General features: G+C 48.1%; 1 protein-coding gene across 4 annotated transcripts in view; it reads right to left on the reverse strand.

Annotated features, from left to right (window-relative positions):
- LGALS8 (galectin 8) overlaps positions 1 to 24,463 on the reverse strand; it is a 426,674-nt gene that overhangs the window by 88,016 nt on the left and 314,195 nt on the right. For all 4 annotated transcript variants that reach the window (XM_078648605.1, XM_078648607.1, XM_078648604.1 and 1 more), the window contains one exon: positions 13,960 to 13,986. In XM_078648605.1, the coding sequence (XP_078504731.1) occupies positions 13,960 to 13,986 (27 nt within the window). The remainder of the gene's footprint in view (positions 1 to 13,959; positions 13,987 to 24,463) is intronic.

Here is a 24,463-nt window from a genome sequence, read left to right on the forward strand (position 1 = left end):
CAGTGATGTCATCAGTGATGTCACTGACCATGTCATGAATGATGTAATATGTGACATGATCAGCAGTGGATTGCGGGTGCGCGATATATAGTTAGTGCAACTAACTATATATGGAATTTCAATGGTTTTGTGTGAGTAAAATAAGGTTTTTTAAATGCTAATTCCTAACTATATATGGTCTATAACCTATGGTTTTTTCAGTGAATATATATATATATATATATATATATATGGCACATATATGATTATATATATATCCTCTCTCTCTCTCTCTCTCTCTATATATATATATATATATACACACACACACACACATATATATATATATATATATAAAATAAAAAGGCAAATGCAGCCTTACACACACTAGAGCTGAATAATGCTGTAAGAACTTCCCATTATATCATAAAAGAATACATTAGAAAGAGGGAAAAACAACGGCAGAACATGTTTTAAAACTGTTTTAATGCTTAGCAGTCAGCAGAAACTCTCACATAGGACTGAAAGCATATACAGCTCCCAGTGTGCATTGCAGAAAACATAGCCTAAAAAGGCTGAAAAGCTAACTCCTAGCAACATAGAGATAAACTGGCACCGTGCCTTTAAGGCAGTCATGACCTCCAGCTTCCCATCATGCCTCAGGGGTGATAGTTAGGTCAGTTGTTCTTTGCGGTGACTCAAAAGCCATAACACAAAGAGTTGACATTACCTTTTAAAAATACAATGATCCTTTGCCCGGGAAGGCAGGAGGGTTGCTTATGACTTTGATGAGGATACCCCTGAAAGAGAATTAGGATTACAGGTAAGTAACTAATCCTTCTCTTCCAGGGCATCCTCATCAATAGTCATAAGCACTAGAATAGAATAGCGAGCCTCACCTCATCCACCTGCGCGCAAAGGAAACAGAACAGTAAATTAACCAACCTGCTCAGATAACTAAGCCTGGATAGATATATTACTATCCAAATAGATTCCTCAAGGAGGCCTGGCCCACTTGAGTAGCCGCCCTGGAATCGGATTCTAGACAATAATGCCTTGTGAAAGTGTGAACAGATTTCCAGGTTGCTGCCTTGCAAATTTCTGACATTGGAACATCATGCAAGAAAGCTACTGTGGCCGCCTTTCTCCTAGTGGAATGTGCGTTAGGGGACAACAAAAGGGGTTTATGTGCCAACTGGTAGGCCAATTTTATACAGGACACTATCCAACTTGAAATGGATCTTTTGGAGGCTGGGAAACCTGTTCTCATGTCACCATGGACGAGGTAGCGGAGCGCATTGCTGCGTAGAGCGTTCTGCGCTCTCGCGTTTTACTTTCTTTAACCTCTTGCTTTTAAAATTGCTTGTTGAGCCTAGGGTCCTCTGGGCTGCCCGTTTTTAATTTCCCCCTCACCTGCACTCTAATTTTGTGCCCCCACCGCCGCTTGGCGGGCTTGGTCCCCGGGTTGTTGCCATCTTGCCTGGGCTGGGGAGGCTCCTTCGTCAGCGCGTGACTGCGCATGCTCCTGGGACGGGTCGCCTTCTTAAGGCGAGTCCCGTCCACTCTACATCGACGAGGTAGCGGAGCGCATTGCTGCGTAGAGCGTTCTGCGCGCTCGCGTTTTACTTTCTTTAACCTCTTGCTTTTAAAATTGCTTGTTGAGCCTAGGGTCCTCTGGGCTGCCCGTTTTTAATTTCCCCCTCACCTGCACTCCAATTTTGTGCCCCCACCGCCGCTTGGCGGGCTTGGTCCCCGGGTTGTTGCCATCTTGCCTGGGCTGGGGAGGTTCCTTCGTCAGCGCGTGACTGCGCATGCTCCTGGGACGGGTCGCCTTCTTAACGCTCCTCCCTCAGCGTAGCGGGATCGCGTAGCGGGCGTGTCCTCGCGTGGCAGGAGTCGTGCCAGAGTCCTGCCCGTCTGCGCCCGTCCGCGACAGGCCGTGCAGGACGGGGCAGGTTTGTGGCCCTTTGTGGTCTATTCCATCGGTCCATAATGCTGTGCTATGACAGAGACAGACTTGTTGCCATCGGTTTGTCTTCGGGGTCCTGTGAGATAACGCGGGTGGACCCCTTAGGTGGCCCTCTTTCATGTGGTTGTGGGCGGTTCAGTCTTCCCGCCCCCCTAGGAAGGGGGATTAAGGAGCGTGTTACTGTGGCTGCTGGTTCATCTCCTTTTATCACCATCTGGAACTTGAACGTCAGGTCGCTGGCAAAGCACCATCTGGACATCTCCGACCTGCTATGCCACGACTCGCCAGACATATTCTGTCTGACAGAGACTTGGCTGCAGGATGCCGATACAGCCATTGTCAACTTGGCGTTCCCACCGGAATACTCGGTATTCACCCTCAACCGAGGCTCTAGAGGCGGAGGGATAGCTCTTGCGGTCAAGTCCTGTTACCCATGCTCGTGGCTGGGACAGAGGATTTCTGGCTGTGAAAGCGCAATCTTTAAGGTTGCCATCACACCCAATTTCACCTGGTCGGGGCTACTGATCTATCGACCCCCCGGGAGTGAGGTGGCCTTTAGAGCTGCATTACCAGATGCCATCTGTAAGCTGGCGGTTGGGTGCTCTAATTTCTCCATTATTGGGGATTTGAATCTGCACTTTGATAATCTTTCTAGCCCGTCGGTGTCTAGTTTTATTGCAGACTTAGAGTCGCTTCAGCTGGCTCAGATGGTTGCACAACCCACTCATACAGGGGGGCATACTCTCGACCCATTTTTTACCAACGTGGCGGAAGCCAGCATTACTAGCCTTACACCGCTGGCTTGGACTGATCATTATTTGATACAGATCCAGTGCCCCGTACCTGTTATGCAGCCCAAACCAGTGGCGTGTCCAACCCCTAGACGGCGTTGGAACAAACTAAAGTTGGACGAGTTCTACCACCTTCTATCGTCCGACCCATTAGACATAACTGGGGCGGTAGATCAAGGATATGATGGCTTTTGTAATTGGGTGACTAGGGCATTAGATTCCCTCATCCCGACAGTTTGGTGTAAATCCGGGGCCAGGAATACTAGCCCTTGGTACGATGATGCGCTGCGGGTACTCAAGACCTCCTGTAGGCGTGCAGAGCGGGCATGGCGTAAAACCTACAATAACCAGGAGAAGGCCTTGTACCAAGCCACTGTTAAACTCTACCATCGAGCAGTGTGCAGAACCCGCGCTGCCTTTTACGCCTTACAATTTCGGACTAGCGCCAATCCCTCTAAAACTATCTTCAAGGTGTTGAAAGACCTTACCACCAAAAAGGTGACTGCTACTCTCCAGAGCTCCGTGGAGCACTGCAAAATACTGGCGGATTTCTTTGTGGAGAAGGTGAACGCTATCTATCGGGCTTTTCCATCGGCCAGTCCACCCGCAGACACACCTCTTAAACCCTTGACTACTGAGGAATTGCACTCTTTTCCGACTTTAACAACTGAAAGCCTTGGCAAATTGGCTTGCCAAGTGAGGTTGGGGTCCCCAGCAGATCCGCTCTGCCCGGCTGTGTTCAAAGATCTGGCGGTGCATGACATCTCACCGCTATGCTCTTTGATAAACACGTCGCTTACATCCGGCGTAGTTCCACTCAAGTGGAAACGGGCCGTGGTGCGGCCCATTCTCAAGAAACCAAGCCTGGATGGTAGTAAGCCCGAAAATTATCGGCCAATTTCACTGCTGCCATGGCCCGCCAAGGTGACTGAGGCGCATGTCAACGCGGTCCTCTCAGAACATCTTCACCAAGCCGATATCCTCGATACGACGCAGAATGGGTTTCGAGCGGGCCACAGCACAGAGACGGCTCTGCTGTATATGGTAGAGCATTTGCGCTCCGTGCTTGATGCGGGTCAAACGGCGGCGCTGGTGCTATTAGATCTGAGCGCCGCCTTTGACACCGTATCACACCCCATCCTTCTGCGTCGATTAGAGGAGGCCGGTGTCACTGGTACCGCTCTCCAATGGTTCCGGTCTTTCTTAGCTAATCGGACCTTTAGCGTAACCGTCCCTCCATACCAGTCCAAATCCCATCTGCTGGATCTGGGGGTCCCCCAAGGGTCCTCGCTGAGTCCTACGTTGTTTAATCTATACGTAAGGCCGCTAGCTGAGGTTGTTCGTCAATGGGGTATGACTATGGTGTCATACGCCGATGACACCCAGCTAGCGGTCACGATCAGCGGGGATGCCGACGTGGATGCACCCAGATTCCAACAAGGACTGCGGGCGGTCGCTGGCTGGATGACGTCCAACTGTCTCCAGCTGAACGCTAGTAAGACCGAGGTCATGATTCTTGGGAAACAACCGGAACTTTGGGGAGGGAGATGGTGGCCAGGGGATCTGGGTCCTACACCTCTCCCAGTCTCCGAGCTTAAAAACCTCGGAGTATGGCTGGATCCCTCTCTTACGTTTGTATGTCATACTAAACGTACGGCGGCCTGCTGTTTTGGCATTCTACGGGGACTACGTCCGGTGCTTAAGTTTTTTGATGCCGCCACCCGGCAACTCGTGATCCAAGCCACTGTCATCTCCAGGCTGGATTACGCAAGCTCTTTATTCGCTGGGCTAAACCAAGCAGAAATTGGCCGTCTCCAACGGATTCAGAATGCCGCCGCGAGAGCGGTGGTAGGACTACCTAGATCATGTCCGACCTCTAGTACCCTGCGATCGCTGCATTGGCTCCCGGTGGCTCAGCGGATTCAGTTTAAGGTCCTCTGTGTCGCCTACAAAATACTCAAGGGATCTCCTGCCGTGATTTTGTCTAAACTCCTGGCCCACTACACCCCTGCGCGAGCATTAAGATCTGCTGACTTGGAACTAGCGGTTGTCCCTCGCTTTAAGCGCAGCAGAGCTGGTGGACGTTCTTTCCAAGTCCGCGCTGCTATGCTGTGGAACTCCCTTCCCCCGGCGATTCGCGCCCTTAGGGACTTGCTCTCATTCCGTCGAGTGGTGAAAACTTTCCTGTTCCCTTAGCCTCATTCCACTGTGTTTTATTTCGTTGTGTTGTGCTGCTACCTTGTCGCGGCGCCAGGACGCTCCTTCGCTGGAGCAGCTGTGCGCCTAATAAAAGCACATAACATAACATAACATAACCATAATTCAGAAACAATTGATCTGATTTACTTATACCCTTTGTACCCCTCTAAATAGAATTTGAGCATTATTTTGAGGTCTAAGGAGTGGAGAGACCTCTCCGCAGGAGTTGCGGGATTGGGAAAAAAGGACGGTAGGGAGATTGACTGATTAATATGGAAATCAGATATAACCTTTGGCAAAAAAGCAGGATGAGCCCTTAACACTACCCTGTTGTGGTGAAACACAGTATATGGCTCTTTTGCACACAGCGCTTAGATCTCACTTACTCTGCGCTCTGATGTGATTGCTACCAGAAAAGCGGTCTTCCACGTCAGATGCTGCAATGTGGCTTTATGAATGGGCTCAAAAGGAGTACCCATCAGTCTAGACAGCACCAGATTCAATTCCCAAGGGGGAGAAGGAATTTCGAACCAAGGGATACACTTTCTTCAACCCCTGTAGAAGTCCTTAACCACCTGCAATTGGAAAAAAGAAGGTTGGTTGGGTGATTTTCAGTATGCGGTAATGGCTGACAAATGAACCCTGATCGAGGCATATTTCAAACCCGCTTTAGCTAGATAAAGGAGGTAAGGAAGAATGACTTTTTCATGCCCCTTTCTAGGGTCAAACTGATTATCAGCACACCATAGGTAGAATCTCTTCCACTTAAAAGCGTACAACGCTCTTGTGGAAAACCGCTTAGCCTCTTTCAGAATATGCATGCAGTCCTGCGGCAGGTTCAAGTGTTAGTATTGTAGGACCTCAGGAGCCATGCTGCCAAGTTCAGAGAAGGAAGGCTGGAATGGAGAATCTTCCCGTCCATCTTGGTCAGCAGGTCCGCTCTGTAAGGTAGTCTCCTGTGGGGGAGTACCGACAACTGAAGAAGGTCCGGGTACCACCACTGACGTGGCCAGTCTGGAGCTGACAAAATCATCTTCATGTTGGATCTGATGAGCTTGGACACCACCTTCGGGATCAGGGGCAGAGGAGGAAAGGCGTCTGCAAATGTCTCTGACCAATCCATCAAAAGCACATTCCCTCTTGTCCCTGGACGGTGGAATCTGGATGCGAAGGCGTGGCATTTTTTGTTTTTGTTGTCTGCAAACAAATCTATTGACGGACGACCCCACTGCTGGAAAATATCTGCCACCACCTTGTCGTTCAGCACCCAGTCTGGCTGATCTTCGAAGTGCCGACTGAGCGCGTCTGCTCGAACGTTCTGCTCTCTCGGAAGGTGCACTGCCACTATGGAGAGGTTCCGAGCCTGAAGCCAGTGCCAGATCACTTGAGCCTCCAGGGAGAGAGGGTGAGAGCGCGTACCACCCTGTTTGTTTAGATAATACATGGTGGTCGTGTTGTCTGTTTGGATCAGGATCGAGCTGGACGTGATTGACGGCCAAAAAGGTTTCAGAGCAAGATGGACTGCTCGTAGCTCCAACATATTTATGTGGTAGGACTGTTCTTTTGTGGGCCACTGACCCTGAATTTGAAGGCACCGCATGTGCACCCCCATTTTTTCAGAGATGCATCCGTTATCAATGATTGCACTGGAACTGGTTGATGGAAAGGGACTCCCACCAACAGGTTCTGCGGTCGAGTCCACCACCTGATGGATGATTTTGCTGCTTGGGAGAGCACAATCCGAGCCTCCCAGCGACCCGTTGCTTGGTCCTACTTGTCTTCTAGATCTTGTTGCATCAGTCTCATTCTCAGCCTGGTGTTGGGAATGAGAAATATGCAGGAGGCCACTGACCCCAGCAGAGATGCCACTTGTCGGCCTGCTGGGTGATCTGCCTGAAGCAGAGCCTTGCACTTCTGCTGCATTGAAGAAAGTCTCTCCTCCGAAGGAAATGCTCTTCCTTTGTTTGAATCCAGAGTCGATCCCAAATAATGGATTGTCGGGGTGGGTTGTTGGACCTACTTCTCCATGTTCACATGAAGACCCAGTCTGTGGAGCAGATTTAGACAGACCTGGAAATCGTTCCTTACTTTCTGAGGAAATGGCCCTTTGAGGAGCCAATCGTCTAAGTAAGGGTAGACAAACATGCCTTTTCTGTGTAGGGCCGCCGCCACCACTGCCATGCACTTGGTAAAGACTCGTGGGGCAGATTTCAGTCCGTAGGGCAAGACCTTGTACTGATAGTGCTTGTGGCCGACCACGAATTAAAGGTATTTGCAATGACGTGGAATGATAGGTATATGGAAGTACACATCTTGGAGGTCCACCGAACACATCCAATCTCCTGCTTGTAGATGTGGACATATTTGATAAAGGGCCAACATGCGGAACTTCTCCTTCACAATGACTTTGTTCAGCAAGCGAAGGTCCAGGATAGAAAATACCTGGAGTAAGCTCCCTTCCCCCGCTGCGCGGAAGGAAACTTTTCTATGGCCTTTTTTCGCAGAAGGGTTATCACTTCCTGCCGAAGCAATTTTTTTTTAATAAATCTTTTTATTATTTGAAGACAAGAAAAAAGGAATAGACATATCCGGTGCCATGTATACATACAGATAAATAAGGTGAACAGGGAACAATAACAGGATAGACGGGGAGCAACAGAGGAATCCCTGAGAGGCCTGCGCTAATGAATTCGAAATATGACTTGCAACATTACAATCGATAAACAGTTTAAATGCGGACTCTCAAGACCCTCTCACCGATAAAACCATAAATGCAAAGATTCATGACAGTCAGATACTACAATGTAGAAAACACAAAATCAGGATAGTTTGACAATATTACGTATAAGGAAAAACTAAAAAAGAGATTAAAAAAAAGGAAAAACCATATGAGCGATAACAGAAAGAAAACAATAAACCCATCCCCCCACCCTGCACCCCTGCAACGGCTATCGCCTAACCACCCAAGCAGTGTGCCTGTCGCCCCAACTAACTATGTTCTAAAGGAAGAAAAGAGAGACCGTGGGGGAGGGCATTTCCATATAAGCTCCCGGTCCCCTTTCCCCCTGCCAGAAACCAGCACCCCCTATGAAACAAGTCAAGAATATCTACAGTCCCAAAGAAATTAAATTAGAGGGAGCCGTGACGCACCGCCCAACCTTCCGCGAGACAAACAGCCATGAATTCCACATCCATTAGGGCCGTAATACCAACAACAGTCGATCATTCTCAACCCTGGCCCCTCCGAACCTTTGTGTGAACCCCTCCGTTCACTTCAGCAGGAGAATCAAAGCGAAAAAAAGAGTCTGAATAAATGCAATACAAGACAATTCAAAGTCAGCAAGTGGCCAAGAACGTCAGCAGCGTAGGAACACTCCCTCACGGATGGATAGACCCAATGTAGTTTTCTCCAAGATCGTAAAGTCACTAAAGAGGGAGAGGATGAAACAGAAGTCCAGTGATAGTCACCCAAAGGATTCTCCGGGGAGGGGACGCAAATCGGTTTTCCCAAAGTTAGCAATGATGGTAAGCAGGTCGATACGTTCAAAACACTGGGTTCGGGATTTTCCAAAGACCAACCAAGGGCTGCTGCTCCTCTTGTCACACAGGGTCCTCGTCCAGAATCAAGATGGTCGTAGTCGAAATCGCAGCTTGTGATAATACCTGTTATGTAGCAGGGTCCGGTTCCACGTACTCCATAGCCAATAAGCCAGTCATTGTGTGAAGCAGGGCATCCACATGTGTATGAAATGCCCCGATGGCTGCCATTATGGTCTTTAGCGACGGCTCACTCTCCGTCCGATCCATCCCTCCACGCTCAACAACGATCATGTTCACTGCCCCCGAGGAGCCGGCTTCCCTGGGGGAACAGACAGGAGCGGAACGGACGGCGTCGGAGGGGGCTGACCAGATTCTGCGGCAACAATATGAAGCGCGAGCGAAGACCCCGACCCACCGAATCCCGGCCGAGTCACATCGGGTCCGCGGGTCAGGGACCTCCACCCCCGGTTACTGTTGTGCCACGTCACTCCTCCCTCAATGTTGATCAGGCAAAATGAGCGCCGTCGAGATCGGGCAAAGAAAAAACCTCCACTACGGTGGACCGGACCCTGACTGGCTCCCAAGGCCGATGTTGTTCAACTACGACATGGGCAGAGCAAAATTCGAGGCCCCGGCTCTCCTGCTGGATTAGGCCGCAAACTGCCACTCGACGCAGCTCCGTCACCCAAGCGAATTAAATCTTCGGAATTGCACCGTCGGAGTGAGCAGCGGTTCATCTACACGGGGTCGGGCGTTAAATCAGGATTATCGACAGGATCTTCTGGCAGGATACGGAGGTCGGCGGAGCCGGGAGCCTAAGTGGCCATCTTGGTTGCCAGCGTAGCTTCTCCCCTGCCAAAGCAATTTTAACTGGTGAGGACAAGATCTTTTCGGAGGAATGTCCTTTGTAGGCACACGAAAACGTAGTGCGTATCTATTGCGCAGTATACTGAGCACCCAACGATCTTTTGTTATGCTGCATCACTCTTCTAGATGATGTGAAGCACTTCCTCCCACCTGGCCATGTTAGAGGACTGCTGCTGGTGACATCCTCTACCTCTGTTGGATTTACGGCCTTGATACTGCGACTTGCCTTGGCTTTTGCTCTGGGAACATTGAGGGGTTTGAACCCTCTTTTGGTAGCCCTTGCGTTGGTTGTGTCTGTACCGTCGCTTAAACTCTTTCTTCTTCTCCAATCCAACGGCTTTGAGGGTATCGAGCTCTGCCTTCATCCTACCCTTTTCCTCATCTGTATTGGTGCCAACCAGAGAGGAGCCCGAAAAAGGGAGATTCAGGATCCTCTGCTGAGCATCTGGCTTGAGAGCTATTAGTCTCAACCAGGAGGATCTCCTGGCGCAAATCCCATGGGCATATGAGTGCGCCGACAGTGTAGCACCATCCGCTGCTGTGCTGATCACTTGGTTGGCAACAAGCCACCCTTCCTTGATGACCTCCTCAAAGTCCTTTTGATCCTCTTTTGGCAACTTCTCTTTGAAGCGGTCCAAGGAGTCCAATAAGGCCCTGTCATAGCGACCTAATAAGGCAGCTGCACTGGAGACCTTGAGCGATGATTCTGCAGACCCGCAAACCTTACGTCCCCAAGAGTCCTGGGACCTACTTTCTTTATCGGGCGGGACTGATGAAGACGCAGTCACAGCATGAGTTTTCCTCGCTGCCGCAATTATTACAGAGTCACAGGATCTGTTACGGCCGGCTTGTATTTCTTTTGAATCCTAGCCGGTGTAGCCTTAATCGCAGCTGGCATGAGGAAAATATCCATCACGGGCTCCAGAAGACCAAGAACCAGGGGAAGCAACGGACGAGAAGGTGCTCTCTGATGCAAAGTCTCAAAGATAACTGTTGTTGCCACCTGAGGGGTAGACATCTCGATGTTCAGCTTCTGAGCCCCTCTCTGAAGCACATCATGATAAGTGTTAATGTCATCTATTGGTGACACTCTCGACAAAGGGCTGTCCGATAGAGTGGGAGAATAGTCCCTCTTCGAGGATCGAGTGGAAGAGAAAGACCAAGTAGGTGACCTTCTTCTTTTGCGATGGGAACTGTGTTTTAAATGCATTAAGTTGCTGTTTATTGAATGAGAAATGTTTTCGTGTTGACTTTGTCCGTTGGGTAAAAATTTAACCATAGAGCATTTTGTGAAAACTAATTTATTGTTGATAAAAGTCTTTGTGAAATGTATTGTGTATATATATGTATTGTTGAATAGTGTTGAATTTTGATGTATTTGTATTTATGTAGAAAGTGTCAAATGTGTTAATGTTTTGTGTTTTTTTCAAACAAGAAATACCTAAAAATAATGAAATAAAAATTAAAAAGGTATGAAGTGGATATACCGAACAAACTATACAGTAATTTTGGTTTGTTTTCCTCAATTGTGAGGAGAAAAGAAATGTGAGGTTGGCAATCTCTTTTTTGTACAAGTGATGCTGATTCTGTCACTAGAACCACCGATTCTTCTCCAGACCTCACTGAAGTGGGTCTTGAGGTCGGGCGTGCGCCTCTCGATGAAGACATGGACCTTCTTCTCGATGTCGATGTCTAGTCTGTTGTTAGAACCGGTCTCGGCGACGTTTCTCTGTTCCTCGACGTCGAGTCCCATGCAGACGACGCCTGAACATCCCTTCCTCTCAACGTCGAACGTCGATGAGCCGCCGATGGCGGAGGGGTTCTGCTCCTCGACGCCGAACGTCGTTGTGCAGATGAAGACAAAGGGCCTCTGCTCCTCGACGCCGATTGTCGCGTGTTGATGAAGGCAGAGGGCTTTTCTTCCTCGACGCCGATCGTCGCCGAGATGACGGCAGAGGGCTGCTAATCCTCGACACCAATCGTCGTCGAGACGACGGCGGAGGGGTTTGGATTCTTCACGCCGATCGTCGCCAGGTTGACGACAGCGGAGGACTCCCGCTCTTCGACATCGATCGTCGATGGACTGACGACGACGGAGGGGTACCTGCCCTCGATGCCGAACGTCGAGCTGACGACGGTGGGGGACTTCGGCTCCTCGACGCCGATCGTCGCCAGGTTGACGACGGCAGAGGGCTGTTACTCCTCGATGCCGAGTTGACGATGGTGGAGGGCTTCTGCTCCTCGACGCCGATCGTCGGCGGGTTGACGTCGTCGGAGGATCACTCTTCTTCGACATCGACGACGTACCTGAATGACTAGGTCTTCTCAACGGCCCGCCATAATGGTCTTTTCTTGTACAAATGACCCACTGGTGGTAGATTTTTCAGCGCCGAGCCCGACGCTGAAGCAGAAGAGCGAGAGACCTTGCTTGTGGATGGAGATCTCGCCCTCTTGGAGCCCTTCCTCACAGGTGACCTGCCTCTGGAAGACTTTTCTGCTAGCCCATAAAGACAGATCCTTTCTCTGTCCATTAAAGTCCTTTTGGACAGGGTCTGGCAATTAGGACAAGACTTGGGGACATGGTCCTTAGGCAAACAAAGAATACAGACCTCATGAGAGTCTGACCTGGCCTTTTTTCCACAAGAAGGGCAGGGGTCAAAAAGAGATGGCATTTTGAGAGGAAAAACTGCCCAAAACTGTCAAAAAAATACAGAACCTTACTTCAAAAGATGACAGACGTCGAAGTAAGTAAAAAATTTCCAAAAAAGTGAAGATTATTTCTGACTAAAATCAGAAAGAAGTGGAGCTGTGTAACCAGGATCCTTCATGAAGAAGCCGGAAAGAACAACTGAACTAACTGTCACCCCTGAGGCATGATGGGAAGCTGGGGGTCATGACTGCCTTAAAGGCACGGTGCCAGTTTATCTCTACGTTGCTATGAGTTAGCTTTTCAGCCTTTTTAGGCTATGTTTTCTGCAATGCACCCTGGGAGCTGTATATGCTTTCAGTCGTATGTGAGAGGTTCTGCTGACTGCTAAGCATTAAAACAGCTTTAAAACATGTTCTGCTGTTGTTTTTCCCTCTTTCTAAAATATTCTTTTATGATATAATTGGGAGTCCTTACAGCAATTTTTAGCACTAGGGTGTGTAGGGCTGCATTTGCTTTTTTATTTTATATATATATATATATATATATATATATATATATATATATATATATATATATATATATATATATATATATATATATGGATACATATATGTGGGGCACATATATGATTGTGTTTTCGGGGTCACGCGCATGGGCGGGAATATTCTAGTGCTTATGATTTTGATGAGGATCCCCTGGAAGAGAACTAAGCTATATTCAGTTGGCATCATGTACAGTATATGGAAAGTTTCCTCTGCACAACAATAGAATAACTGAGGCATCCTGTTGCAAAATGGGTTCTATCCATTTAATACCCCAAATGTATTGCTTTTTAGATCACTCGGTTTTGCACCTTTTACTTTGGGTGAGTGTCACTACATGTGTCTCACCCATGTTAATCACAAGGGAGATTGACTGCACGTGTTTACTGCCAGTGTCTGCCTTTCTCGACGCAGGTAGGGAAAGGACACTTGGCTGATTGCACGTGATCACATGCACAAGCATGTGCACATGTGTGCAGGCTGCATGTGTGCGACTAATGTTGTACGCAGCCTGGTAACTGCCTGGTAATACACAAAGGTAGCCTGGTGCAGGGGGTCTCTGCAGGGTTAGATATTGACTTGGGATAGGCCTTATAATATTAGTGGGTACTTATAGGTAAAGTCAGGGTGATTTGCTGCAGGGACACTTTAATATATATATAGGGGAAAATCTGCCCTAGAGTGCAATTTCTTTTACCTTAGGCCGACAAAGTCCTGTGATGTATGAAACTGCGATGGAAAAGGTGTCCCCACTTTATATTTGCAGGTCCCAAGACCGTACATGTACATTTTAAGGGTCATCAAGAATTTTCATATTTCTCTGGCTCAGCTCAGGCGTTCTGTCACTCTGCTGGGCCAAGTTAATTATATTCCTCCCAAGCAGAGGGAACAAAGGCCACCCCACACAAAAGGAGAGATTAACAGTTCTTTCCTCAGCTTCTGAGGAGGAAGTGGTGTGGATTTGAATCTGCATCTGTTAATTAGCTTTTACAAACAGAAAGACACAAATCTAAGGTACTGCTGCTGCTACCACTGTATGGCTTAATAGGGGCTCTTAACTAGTAGTGTTTGAAAAGGATTACTAAATGGAAGGAAGACCTCAGGTGAATCATTGCACAGTCACTGGCCTAAATGTTACAGAGAAATACAGAAAAGTTTAACATTGTACTTTTACCTTCAGCGTCTTAAGTTGTCAAGGTGATATGCATACTATGATCATTATGAAGGTAACATTCAATTAAATAAATGTTTTTCAGTCTCCACGTGGACAAACACATTCTGATTACAGTTCTCGAACACTAATGATTCACAATGTAATGGGGGGGCAAGTACATGAATTTTAACATCATGTGTACAGAGGGAGTGTGTGTTAAATCTCAGCATCCTTCGCTAGACATATTAATATGCTTAAATAATACTTACAAATTCTGAAGTCATTGGTAATTCGATCTACAAGAAACAGAACATACAGGAAGTTAGTTTCACAAAACACTCTACTTGATTGCAACGTGAGCATCCACAATCACCAGGACCAAAAACTCGAATCCCCAGATCATGTCACAGCTAAGCAGTTATTCTCCCTTGAATACACTCTGATCAAGTGCGCATTTAGAAAGACTGATCATCATTTAGGATTATTACAGTTTCATATAGTTTTATTCAAAATGCCTTCAGTGCTCTGGCAGGATGAGGCTGTATGCTAGTGGGTCGCAGCACTCTTCTGCATCATGTTACCCTGGTGCCATAAGAGGATGCTGGAGAGGCTGAATGCTTGGGCTTCACAGACTGGTGGAGCCTCAGAGGCTGTTTCCTTTAAGTAAGATGCCAATAATTCTCTGACATTTTGAGCCTCAAAAGCAGCAGTTGAAGGCATGGGCCTACAGGTAAGCATGTTTGATTTGTTCAATCGCTTTTACAGCCGCATATTTAACTGCCATTACTGTATTTCTGTGTGTGATTTACAAAATTATTACCACTTCTTGGAGTTTGATAATGTGCTGTATCTTTTCCATAGGACATTCCTACTACTAAGTGATGTGCACTTTCTGTCAGATTAGTGACACCATGTCTGTATGAATTGAATGACATACATAGGAAGCGTTGGGTTCATGAATGAGGGCTGGAGGGCTTCCTCTGTTATGACACTACAGTTGTTGCGCTATACACAGGCTTGGCAGTGACAGTTAAAAGTGTAAGGTTGATAACTTTGAGCATGCTGACAAGTATCATTAGTATGACTCTGAAGCGCTAAGTAGCGCTTGTCCAGTTTGTGGCACCCTTGCCTAATGTTCACGGCTTGGAGAATGTACATGTATAGTGTGACCTATAGAGGAAGTTCTGTGTGCATGGTTTAAGGCAGCTGTGGTTGGACGTGGGAGGGGCTGGAGCTTGAATGGTTGATGTGATGGGACACAGCTCTGGGCCTCCTTGGGGTGAAGTGCGCATGTCGGGTTGGATAGGTGCCTTGCTACGATCAGCCCAATATGCGCACTTGAACCCTTGCCTACCTGCAATGCCAGGAGCGCGGGGGGAGGGGGATTACATCTACAGTCCCCAAGTCTCTGACTTGGGGGCTGCCCCTGACCCAGCTAATCGTTACACTGTTCTCATGCTGTTTACAACATGGGAGCAGTGCCTAGATTGGCTCAGGAATCCCAGGGGTGGGACTCGAGGGCCGAGCTAGTGAACTGAACTCCCATGCACGCCTGGAGGCAAAGTCACGAGTGTTCTCTTCTCTATGACTGTGACGGGCATGCTCCTTTTTGTTTAAAATAGTACAATGCGTATATACAGTCATGCCCCCAGTGTGTTGGCTGTGTAAAGAACGTAGAGTCATTGGGCCGAAAGAGTACAGCTGCAGGCTGTAGCCTCTAAACTGAGGCACAGCGCTCAGTCTCCTATGAAAACTACAACACGTCATACTCAGCCATGTATCAGCAGTCGGTATTCCAACTGCTGGTCTCTTGGGCACAGAACAAGCTGTAAAGAAACATCAGATTAAACCACATGTTTGAGGTTTTTCACTAAGCATTTCTGGCTGCAGATTCGAAAACCTGAGCCTAATTTATGGGTACTTAGAAACCATGCAAAGCAGAGTGGGCCCACTGGAGCTTAGGGAACAATACCCTGCTGAGAGGAAAGGGTGCCGGTGGAGAGTGCCGCAAGTCCGAGGGATAGTAACTGCAAGGCCAGGGGGAGAGTGCTGGTCCCTGTGGAGAGTGCCGGAGAGGGGTGCGTAGCAAGGGCCAGGTGAGAGCAAAGGGCCCAGAGAGCAGTGCAACAGAGTCCATGTGAAAGTGGAGGTCCCATGGGTGAGTGCAGCAGGATCAGGAGGATAGTGAGGAAGGTCATGGAGAGAGACCATGGGGTACCAGGTGAGAGCAACGGGGATGAGGAGAAGAGCAGGGGGGATCCATGCAGGGAGGAGTAAAAGTGCCCAGTGGAGAAAGCAGAAGGGGCCATAAAGGAGTGCAGAGTCCTGGGCTGGTGCTGCAGGACCAAAGGAGAGTGACCAGTGAAATAAGGATTAGTTACTTACCTGTAATCCTAGTTCTCATCCAGGGGTATACTCAAAGTCATAATCTATGAATAATCCCCGCCCATGTGCGGGATCCCGGAGCATATAGAAAATATATATATCTATACTACTATAATAAAGCAGAAACTTTCAGACTTTGAGGCGGGTAAACTCGGGAACCACTGCGCCAATCTACACACCCGATACACCGTTGAAATCGGCATGGTGTGTAGATGTTTATAGGCTACATAAATTAAAACAATAAACGTTATTTAAAATTTTAGATTGAAAAAAAAAAAGTAGTCCCTCAAAAGTAGCGCCGGCCGCGACGTGCGGGGTCACGTTAGGAGCACGGGGAGGAGCGGCGTCCGAGGAGCGGCAGACATGGCGCGGGGGAAGAGCGGTGACGTCAGTAGCAGAGGACCGGCGGCGGAGGAGAAGCGGCAGACATGGAGCAGGGGAGGAGCGGTGGTGCGAGCGGACAGGCGGGAGCAGCGCCAGCGGAGGTAAGGGCACTCATGTAGGCGCAGGCAGGGGTCGGGGCAGGCGGGAGACGGGACGGGCCGGGCGGGGGACGGGCCGGCGGCGGTCGGGGAAGCCTGAGGCCAACAAACAGGAGGCAAACGGTGCACTAGCAAATGTCACACAAACGGTGCATTACAGGAGGAAAAAAAGGAAAAAGTGACGTGTAGCCAGAGGGGTTTTAGATGCTGTGTGCAGGTTACAAAAGTGGGGCGAGCGGGGGCCCTGAAGCAAAGTAAATTACAGGAGGAAAAAGTGACGTCTGCAGGTTACAAAAGCGGGGGCGGGCCCTGAAGCCTAATTGCTCCCGGGCAACGTCGGGACGGGCTGCTAGTATAACTATATATGCATATGTGAAAACATATATACATGCAGCCTAAAATATTTCTATAATGGTCAGAATGCTGAAAATTACATAGGTTTGTATAGTAGCATCCATGCTCTCCCAACCCCTAAGGAAGAAAGAGAGCAGTAAACATTTGTCATACAACAATGCTTTCTTTATTGGCATAGAGAAACCTGTAATTGCAGGCATTTGCCAGTAGGCTGCAGCAGAGTATAAAGAAACAAAGGAAAACTGACACCTTGCCTTTAAGGCATTAGAGTAGGGATACCGTGCCTTAAAGTCCTGCAGGAGACCACCTGCTCCCATGATGCACCACAGGTGGCAGTTAGGTCAGTTCTTTTTGGAGGTGGCGAAGCACCTGAGTAAATCCGCAATCATCATACAATAACTGTGCAGTAATGCTCGTCCGGGGAGGCGGGTGGGAGCTTATGACTTTGATGAGTATACCCCTGGATGAGAAATAGGATTACAGGTAAGTAACTAAACCTTCTCATCCAGGGGATACTCATCAATAGTCATAATCTATGAATAGATTAGCAAGCCCATACCCAAAGTCCCACAGACGAGAAAACAAGTATACAGCAAAAAACAAGAATTAACATCTTATTTAAAATGCAATTATGCAAACAGATTCCTTAAAGAGGCCTGCCCCACTTGTGCATCGGCCTGTGCATCTGAATCAAGGCAATAATGTCGAGTAAAGGTATGTACAGTACGCCATGTAGCGGCCTTACAAATCTCAGAGATTGGAATGTTACGAAGGAGAGCTGTAGTAGAAGCTTTCCCTCTAGTAGAGTGTGCATGAGGTTTTCACTGTAACGCTTTGTTAGCTAATTGGTAAGACAGCGCTATACAGGAAACGATCCATCATGAGATAGATCTCTTTGAGGCTGACAGACCGGTATTAGTTGACCCATAATTAACAAAAAGCCCGTCTGATTTCCCAAGGGGAAGAGTCTTAGCCAGGTAGAACTTCAGAACCCTCCGGAGATCAAGAGAGTGTGGAGATCTCTCTGGGGGAGTGGTTGGTTGAGGAAAGAAAGTAGGCAGAGTAATGGTCTGATTAATGTGGAAGTCCTAGACCACCTTAGGCAAGAAGCCTGGGTGCGTCCTCAGAACCACTCTATTGGCATGAAAAACAGTGTAAGGTTCTTGCAACATAGGGCCTGGATCTCGCTTACCCTACGGGCAGAGGTGATAGCTACTAAAAAGGCAGCTTTCCAGGTCAGGTGCTGCAAAGACGCCTTATGGATAGGCTCGAATGGAGAACCCATCAATTTTGTAAGTACAATGTTGAGTTTCCAGGGAGGAGAGGGGGATCTCACTGGTGGAAACGCTTTCTTAAGCCCTTTTAGGAAATCTTTAACCACAGGCATAAGGAAGAATGATGTCTGAGATGGCGACTTCCTTTAGGCTGTGATAGCCGCCAAGTGAACCCTGATGGAGGGGTACTTCAGGCCTGACCTTGCCAAATGTAACAAATAGGGTAGAATCACCTGCTCTTCACCTGCCCTTGACCGTGGATAGGATCAAGAGAATTCTTTAGGCACCAAATGTAAAATCTTATCCATCTGAAAGCATAAGACTGCCTCGTAGAGGGCCTCTTAGCCTCTTTAAGAATGTTCATGCAATTAGGTGAAAGGTCTAGGTGGCCATATTGGATGACCTCAGGAGCCATGCCGTCAAGCGAAGGGGAGGGAGGTTGGGGTGAAACACCTTCCCCCCGTCATTGGTCAGCAAGTCTGGGCGGCATGGCAGTCTCCTGTGAGGGACTTCCGACAGCTGGAGGAGATCCGGGTACCACCACTGTCGTGGCCACTCCGGCGCTATCAGGATCATCCTGGTGTTGGTCCTGTAGAACTTCTGTATCACCGCCGGGATCAGAGGCAGGGAAGGAAAGGCGTAGAGCAATGTCTGAGACCAGCTGATCAAAAGAACATTTCCCCATGATCCTTGTTGGGGATATCTGGACGCGAAGACGGGGCATTTTGCGTTTGCCGCGCCTGCGAACAAATCTATGTCTGGTACTCCCCCTTGCTGAAACACCTCTTGCCTGACCTCTTCGTTGAGCACCCAGTCGTGGGCTTCTACGAAGTCTCTGCTTAGGCCGTCCGCCTGAACATTTAGGATTCCTGGCAAGTGAACTGCCATGATGGAGAGGCCCCTCGCCAGAAGTCAGTGCCAGATGGCTTGGGCTTCCAGAGACACAACTCGTTACCTTGTGCCTCCCTGCTTGTTCAGATAGAACATTGTTGCTGTGTTGTCTGTCTGAACTTGAATGTGGCTAGTGCTTAGAGACGGGTAGAGGGACTTGAGTGCCAGGTAGACAGCCCGGCCTCCAGAAAATTGATGTGGTAGCCTCTTTCCACTTCGGACCAGAGACCCTGAACTTGGAGCTGGCCCATATCAGCACCCCAGCCATGCATCAAGGCATCCATGACCACTGTCTGTGATGGAGGCGTTTAATGGAACGGGACTCCCCGCAGAAGATGAGAGCTTTTCATCCACCATCTGATGGAGTCTCTGGCGCTTTGGTTGAGAGAGACCTGATCCTCCCAGTGTCCTGATCTCTGAGACCATTGGTCCTCTAGGGCCTACTGCAGAGGCCTCATGTGAAGGTGTGCATTGAGCATGATGTAGATGCAAGAGGCCATCGATTCCAGAAGAGAAGACACTTGTCTGGCTGTGGGGCTTTGAGTGTCTAGCTGGATGCGGCACTTCAGGAGCATTGATGACAACCTCTCCTCCGAAGGACACGCGCTTGCCTTTGCGGAGTCCAAGGAGGCGCCCAGGTAGTGTATTCGCTGGGTGGGGTTCAGTACTGACTTCTTGTAGTTGACCTGCAACCCCAAGGAATGCATCAGACTGAGACAGTATGTTAGATGTTTCTGAAGCAGGACTGGCGTGGAGCTTTTCAGAAGCCAATCGTCTAAATAGGAATAGACAAAGATTTTCAGCCTGCGAAGGAAGGCAGCCACCACCGCCATGCACTTGGAGAATGTCTGTGGGGCGGATTTGAGGCCAAACGGAAGCACTCGATACTGGTCGTGGTGACGGTCTTTTTGAAACCTGAGGAATTTCCGGTGCTTTACTGAGACAGGTATGTGAAAGTATGTGTCCTGCATGTCGATGGCACACATCCAGTTTCCCTGGTGAAGGTGTGGAAAAATCTGGTGCAGGGCTAGCATGCGAAATTAGGTCTGTACTCTTTGCCCACTCCTCGTTTTTGGACTAGAAAGTATCAGGAGTATACTCCTTGATTCCTTCAAACGGGAGGGACCTCCTCTATGGCTTTCTTCATGAGGAGGGTAGAGACTTCGTCCTTCACCAGCTGACTTTGAAGACGAGAAAAGTACCTGAGTTGAGGGAACACTTGCGGAGGAGGTGACTTGAACCTCAGCAAGTAACCTGCTGCACAATACTCAGCGCCCACTTGTCCTTTGTTATGGATTTCCACTCTTCCAGGTGGCCAGCTACACTCCCTCCCACCGGAGTGGCGAACAGTTGAGGAGGAAGCAACGACTCAAGGCTTTGGAGGCTGTTTTGAGGTGGACTGTTGTTTGTTGTTATTTCCTCTGCCTCTACCAGGGCGTCTCTGCTGAAATTGAGACCGCTGCTTTGTTTGCAATGACCACTGAGGGGTTTGAACCCTCTGTTGGAACAATCATTTGTCGCCTTGACGGAAGCGCTTTTTGAACTCTTTGCGTTTCTCCAATCCCACAGCTTTAACCGTGTCCATCTCCGCCTTCATTTTAGTCATCTCGTCGTCGGCGTGAGACCCAAACAGAGATGTTCCATTGAAAGGAATGTTTAATGGATGTATGACGTTATAACGCATGCATTTACAACGCATGCCATCACAACGCAACTTTTACATCGCAGGTGCCATTACAACGCATGGCATTACAACGCAGGTATTTACAACGCAGGGGCTATTACAACGCATGCCATTACAACGTAAGTATAGGTAAGTATATAATTTAAATTACAAATGTAAATAATTCTAATTTAATTAATTTAATTTAATTTAATTTAATTAAAATTTAATTTTACTTTATTTTTTACCTTGTACCCTTTTACCCAAAAACCCAAAACTGACTCTGAACCCTAAAAATACCCCTTTACCCAAAAACCCAAAACTGACCCTGAACCCTAAAAATACCCCTTTACCCAAAAACCCAAAACTGACCCTGAACCCTAAAAATACCCCTTTACCCAAAAACCCAAAACTGACCCTGAACCCTAAAAATGCCCCTTTACCCAAAAACCCAAAACTGACCCTGAACCCTAAAAATGCCCCTTTACCCAAAAACTGAAAACTGACCCTGAACCCTAAAAATACCCCTTTACCCAAAAACCCAAAACTGACCCTGAACCCTAAAAATGCCCCTTTACCCAAAAACTGAAAACTGACCCTGAACCCTAAAAATACCCCTTTACCCAAAAACTGAAAACTGACCCTGAACCCTAAAAATACCCCTTTACCCAAAAACTGAAAACTGACCCTGAACCCAAAAAATACCCCTTTACCCAAAAACTGACCCTGAACCCTAAAAATACCCCTTTACCCAAAAACTGAAAACTGACCCTGAACCCTAAAAATACCCCTTTACCCAAAAACCCAAATCTCACCCTGAACCCTAAAAATGCCCCTTTACCCTAAAACCCAAAACTGACCCTTAACCCAAAAATACCCCATTTAAAAAACAAACATATAACATTTTAAATATAATTATATACTTACCAGTACTTACGTTGTAATGGTATGCGTTGTAATAGCACCTGCGTTGTAAATACCTGCGTTGTAAATACCTGCGTTGTAATGGTTTTTGCGTTGTAAAAGTTTCGTTGTAATGGTAGTGCGTTGTAAAAGTTGCGATGTAATGGTTGTTTCCCCCGTGGGAGTAACCATGCGCTGCGATGTCAGAAGCATCCGCTGCAGTACTGATTATTTGGTCGGCGACAAGTCCACCCTCCTGAAGAATCTCGGAGAAGTCCTGCCGGTCTTCTTTGGGAAGCTTCTCTGTGAAACGAGTGAGAGAGTCCCAGAGGAATCTATTGTAACGTCCGAAAAGAGCGGAGACACTGGCAACCTTCATGAATGACGCCGAAGTGCTACACATCCTCCTTTCATACAAATCCATCTGCTTACTATCCTTTTCCGGGGGTGCCGAGGATGAGGTGGAAGCAGAATAGGATTTCATGGCTGCCGCCACGATAACGGAATCAGCTGGTGGATCCGACCTGAGGAACAATGGATCCTCCGCTGGAGCCTTGTACTTTTATGCGATTCTGGAAGGTACCGAACCCACCGTCACAGGAGTAAGAAAAGTGCCCATTGCAGGTTCCAGGAATCCAGGCACCAAAGGTAGCAAAGTTCTAGGAGCAGATCGATGGTGCAGGGTATCGAAGATGATTTATGGTGGAACCACTGGGGTATGGAAAGAAATGTTCAGTTTTCTTGCCCCCCTACCCAGTACATCAGTGAACGTAGAGATGTCATCTATGGGTGACACCTGTGAAGGTGGTGTGGAGGAGAAGGTCGGAGAATAGTCCCTGACTGTAGATCTCGTAGACGAAGACCATGTCGGAGATCTTGTATGCGTTCTCTTATGGGGCCATTCACGATGACGGCTGTGCCGCCCCTAGATCTAGACAGATGTCTAGAAGGCGATCTTGTCCTGGGAGGTGTTCTTGACCTGGCAGGAGATCTTGGCTTGGCAGGAGATCTTGGCCTCCGAGGAGGAGACTTCGACGATCTGGCTGGAGTACTTGTCCTGGGACCCGATGGCGAGAGTACATGCGGGAGTAATCTGAGGCTGGACTACTGCAACCGCTAGAGACAGCCCCCTGTGGATGGCGAGTCGACACACTGCAGGCTTTTCCCTTCGGAGAACTGGGTGAGACTTCTGGAGAGATCTCCACAGTATGTAACCCAAGAGATGATGACCAGTCCCCTGATGATACTCTGGACCCAGGGTCCGATCGCCTCGGTGACACCACAATCCCTGGGACCTCCCCTCTCGACATCTACGAAGTCTGAATTACCATTGGCATTGAACGAGGTCTAGATGGTCTCAACGTCGAACGTGCTTTCGACGGCGATCTTCGGCATTGAGTTGGTGATCTCGACAGCGATCTTTGACGTCGAGTTGGTGATCTCAACGGCGATCTTCGGCGTCGAGTTGGTGATCTTAATGGCGATCGTCCACGACGTCGTGTCGACGGCGACCTTTCCTGATGCCGGGTCGACGTCGATCTCCTCGACGTCAAATGATGGGATCTTGACGATCCTCTAGACGGCGGCACGCCAGCCGGCGGCGATGTGATAGCAGTCAGTCCTCTCGACGCCGACCCCCTGGAGGGTGGCGGAGAGTGTCTCGATGTCGACGGAAGCCTCGACGTCGATGGAGACTTGGTCTTGTCAGCAGCCACAGACTTCGCGCCCGAAGTGTGGCGCCTCGACGCCGACTTACTTGGATGCGGCGGAGACTCTCGACGATGCGGTGGTGTTCTTGAAGAGTGTCTGGGTCTCTTTGATGGTGACTTTGACGGTGAATCTCTTCTCCCTGTCCTCTTCCTGGGGTCGGGAGAAGTGGAGAGTCGCCGTTTTTGGCCTTGCTTGCTGGTAGATGATGTACTGGGGCCTCCATGGCCACCCACCTGATGTCTCTGATCTTTTTCCAGCATAGCATGGAGTTTGATTTGTTCTCTATCACGCAAGGTCCGTTTGGAGAACTTCTGACAATAGTGGCACTGGTCAGGATTGTGTGAAGATGGAAGGCACAAAATGCACACCGAGTGTGGATCTGCCAGAGCCATTTTCTTGTCACAAGAAGGACACAGTCAGTCAGTCAAAAATACTTTATTCGGTTCATTGCAATAACTATAAAAGTGTACTACAAAATTCATCAAAGTCAAGACCTTAATTGAAAAAGGTAGGTTAGATTACATACCTTATCACAACAAATTCATATGCAGATAAAATGTACATTATAAATATTATAATTAAAAAGATAAAAACCGGCAGAAAGCCTAATTTAAAAAAAAGATTAAACAAGATGCTGAGTCCTCGGACCTATATATACCACTATGTACAATATATCCAATTAATTTTCCTCTTCAGTCTTAAGGCAATTGTTAAAAATTTTGCTACATTGAAGATCTCTCCCATGTTGTAGACAACAACTGTAAATATTAAAGGGCAGGCTTAACTTGTCTAAAGCCCTTGTCCTTGATAAGGGGAATAATACATTTTTTGCGAATTTGACACAGATGTTTACAAAAAAAGATGAAATGCATAGTGTCTTTAAGTGAGAAACCATCACAAGAACAAATCTCCAGCTCCGAATCTTTAGTCCATCCTGTACGATCAGTGAGGAGAAGGTGGAATTTATTCAATCTAAATTTAGTCAATAAAAAACGATGATTCATATTGTTAACAAGACTCAAATAAGGTTCTATGCCATCAGTGGTGGTTAGCATTTGGTGGGCCCTAACGGTTGGTTTGCATAGTTCTTTTTCTTCTCTATCCAGAGATA

Source organism: Lissotriton helveticus, chromosome 6, assembly GCF_964261635.1.
Source record: "Lissotriton helveticus chromosome 6, aLisHel1.1, whole genome shotgun sequence".
Classification (NCBI taxonomy): domain Eukaryota; kingdom Metazoa; phylum Chordata; class Amphibia; order Caudata; family Salamandridae; genus Lissotriton; species Lissotriton helveticus.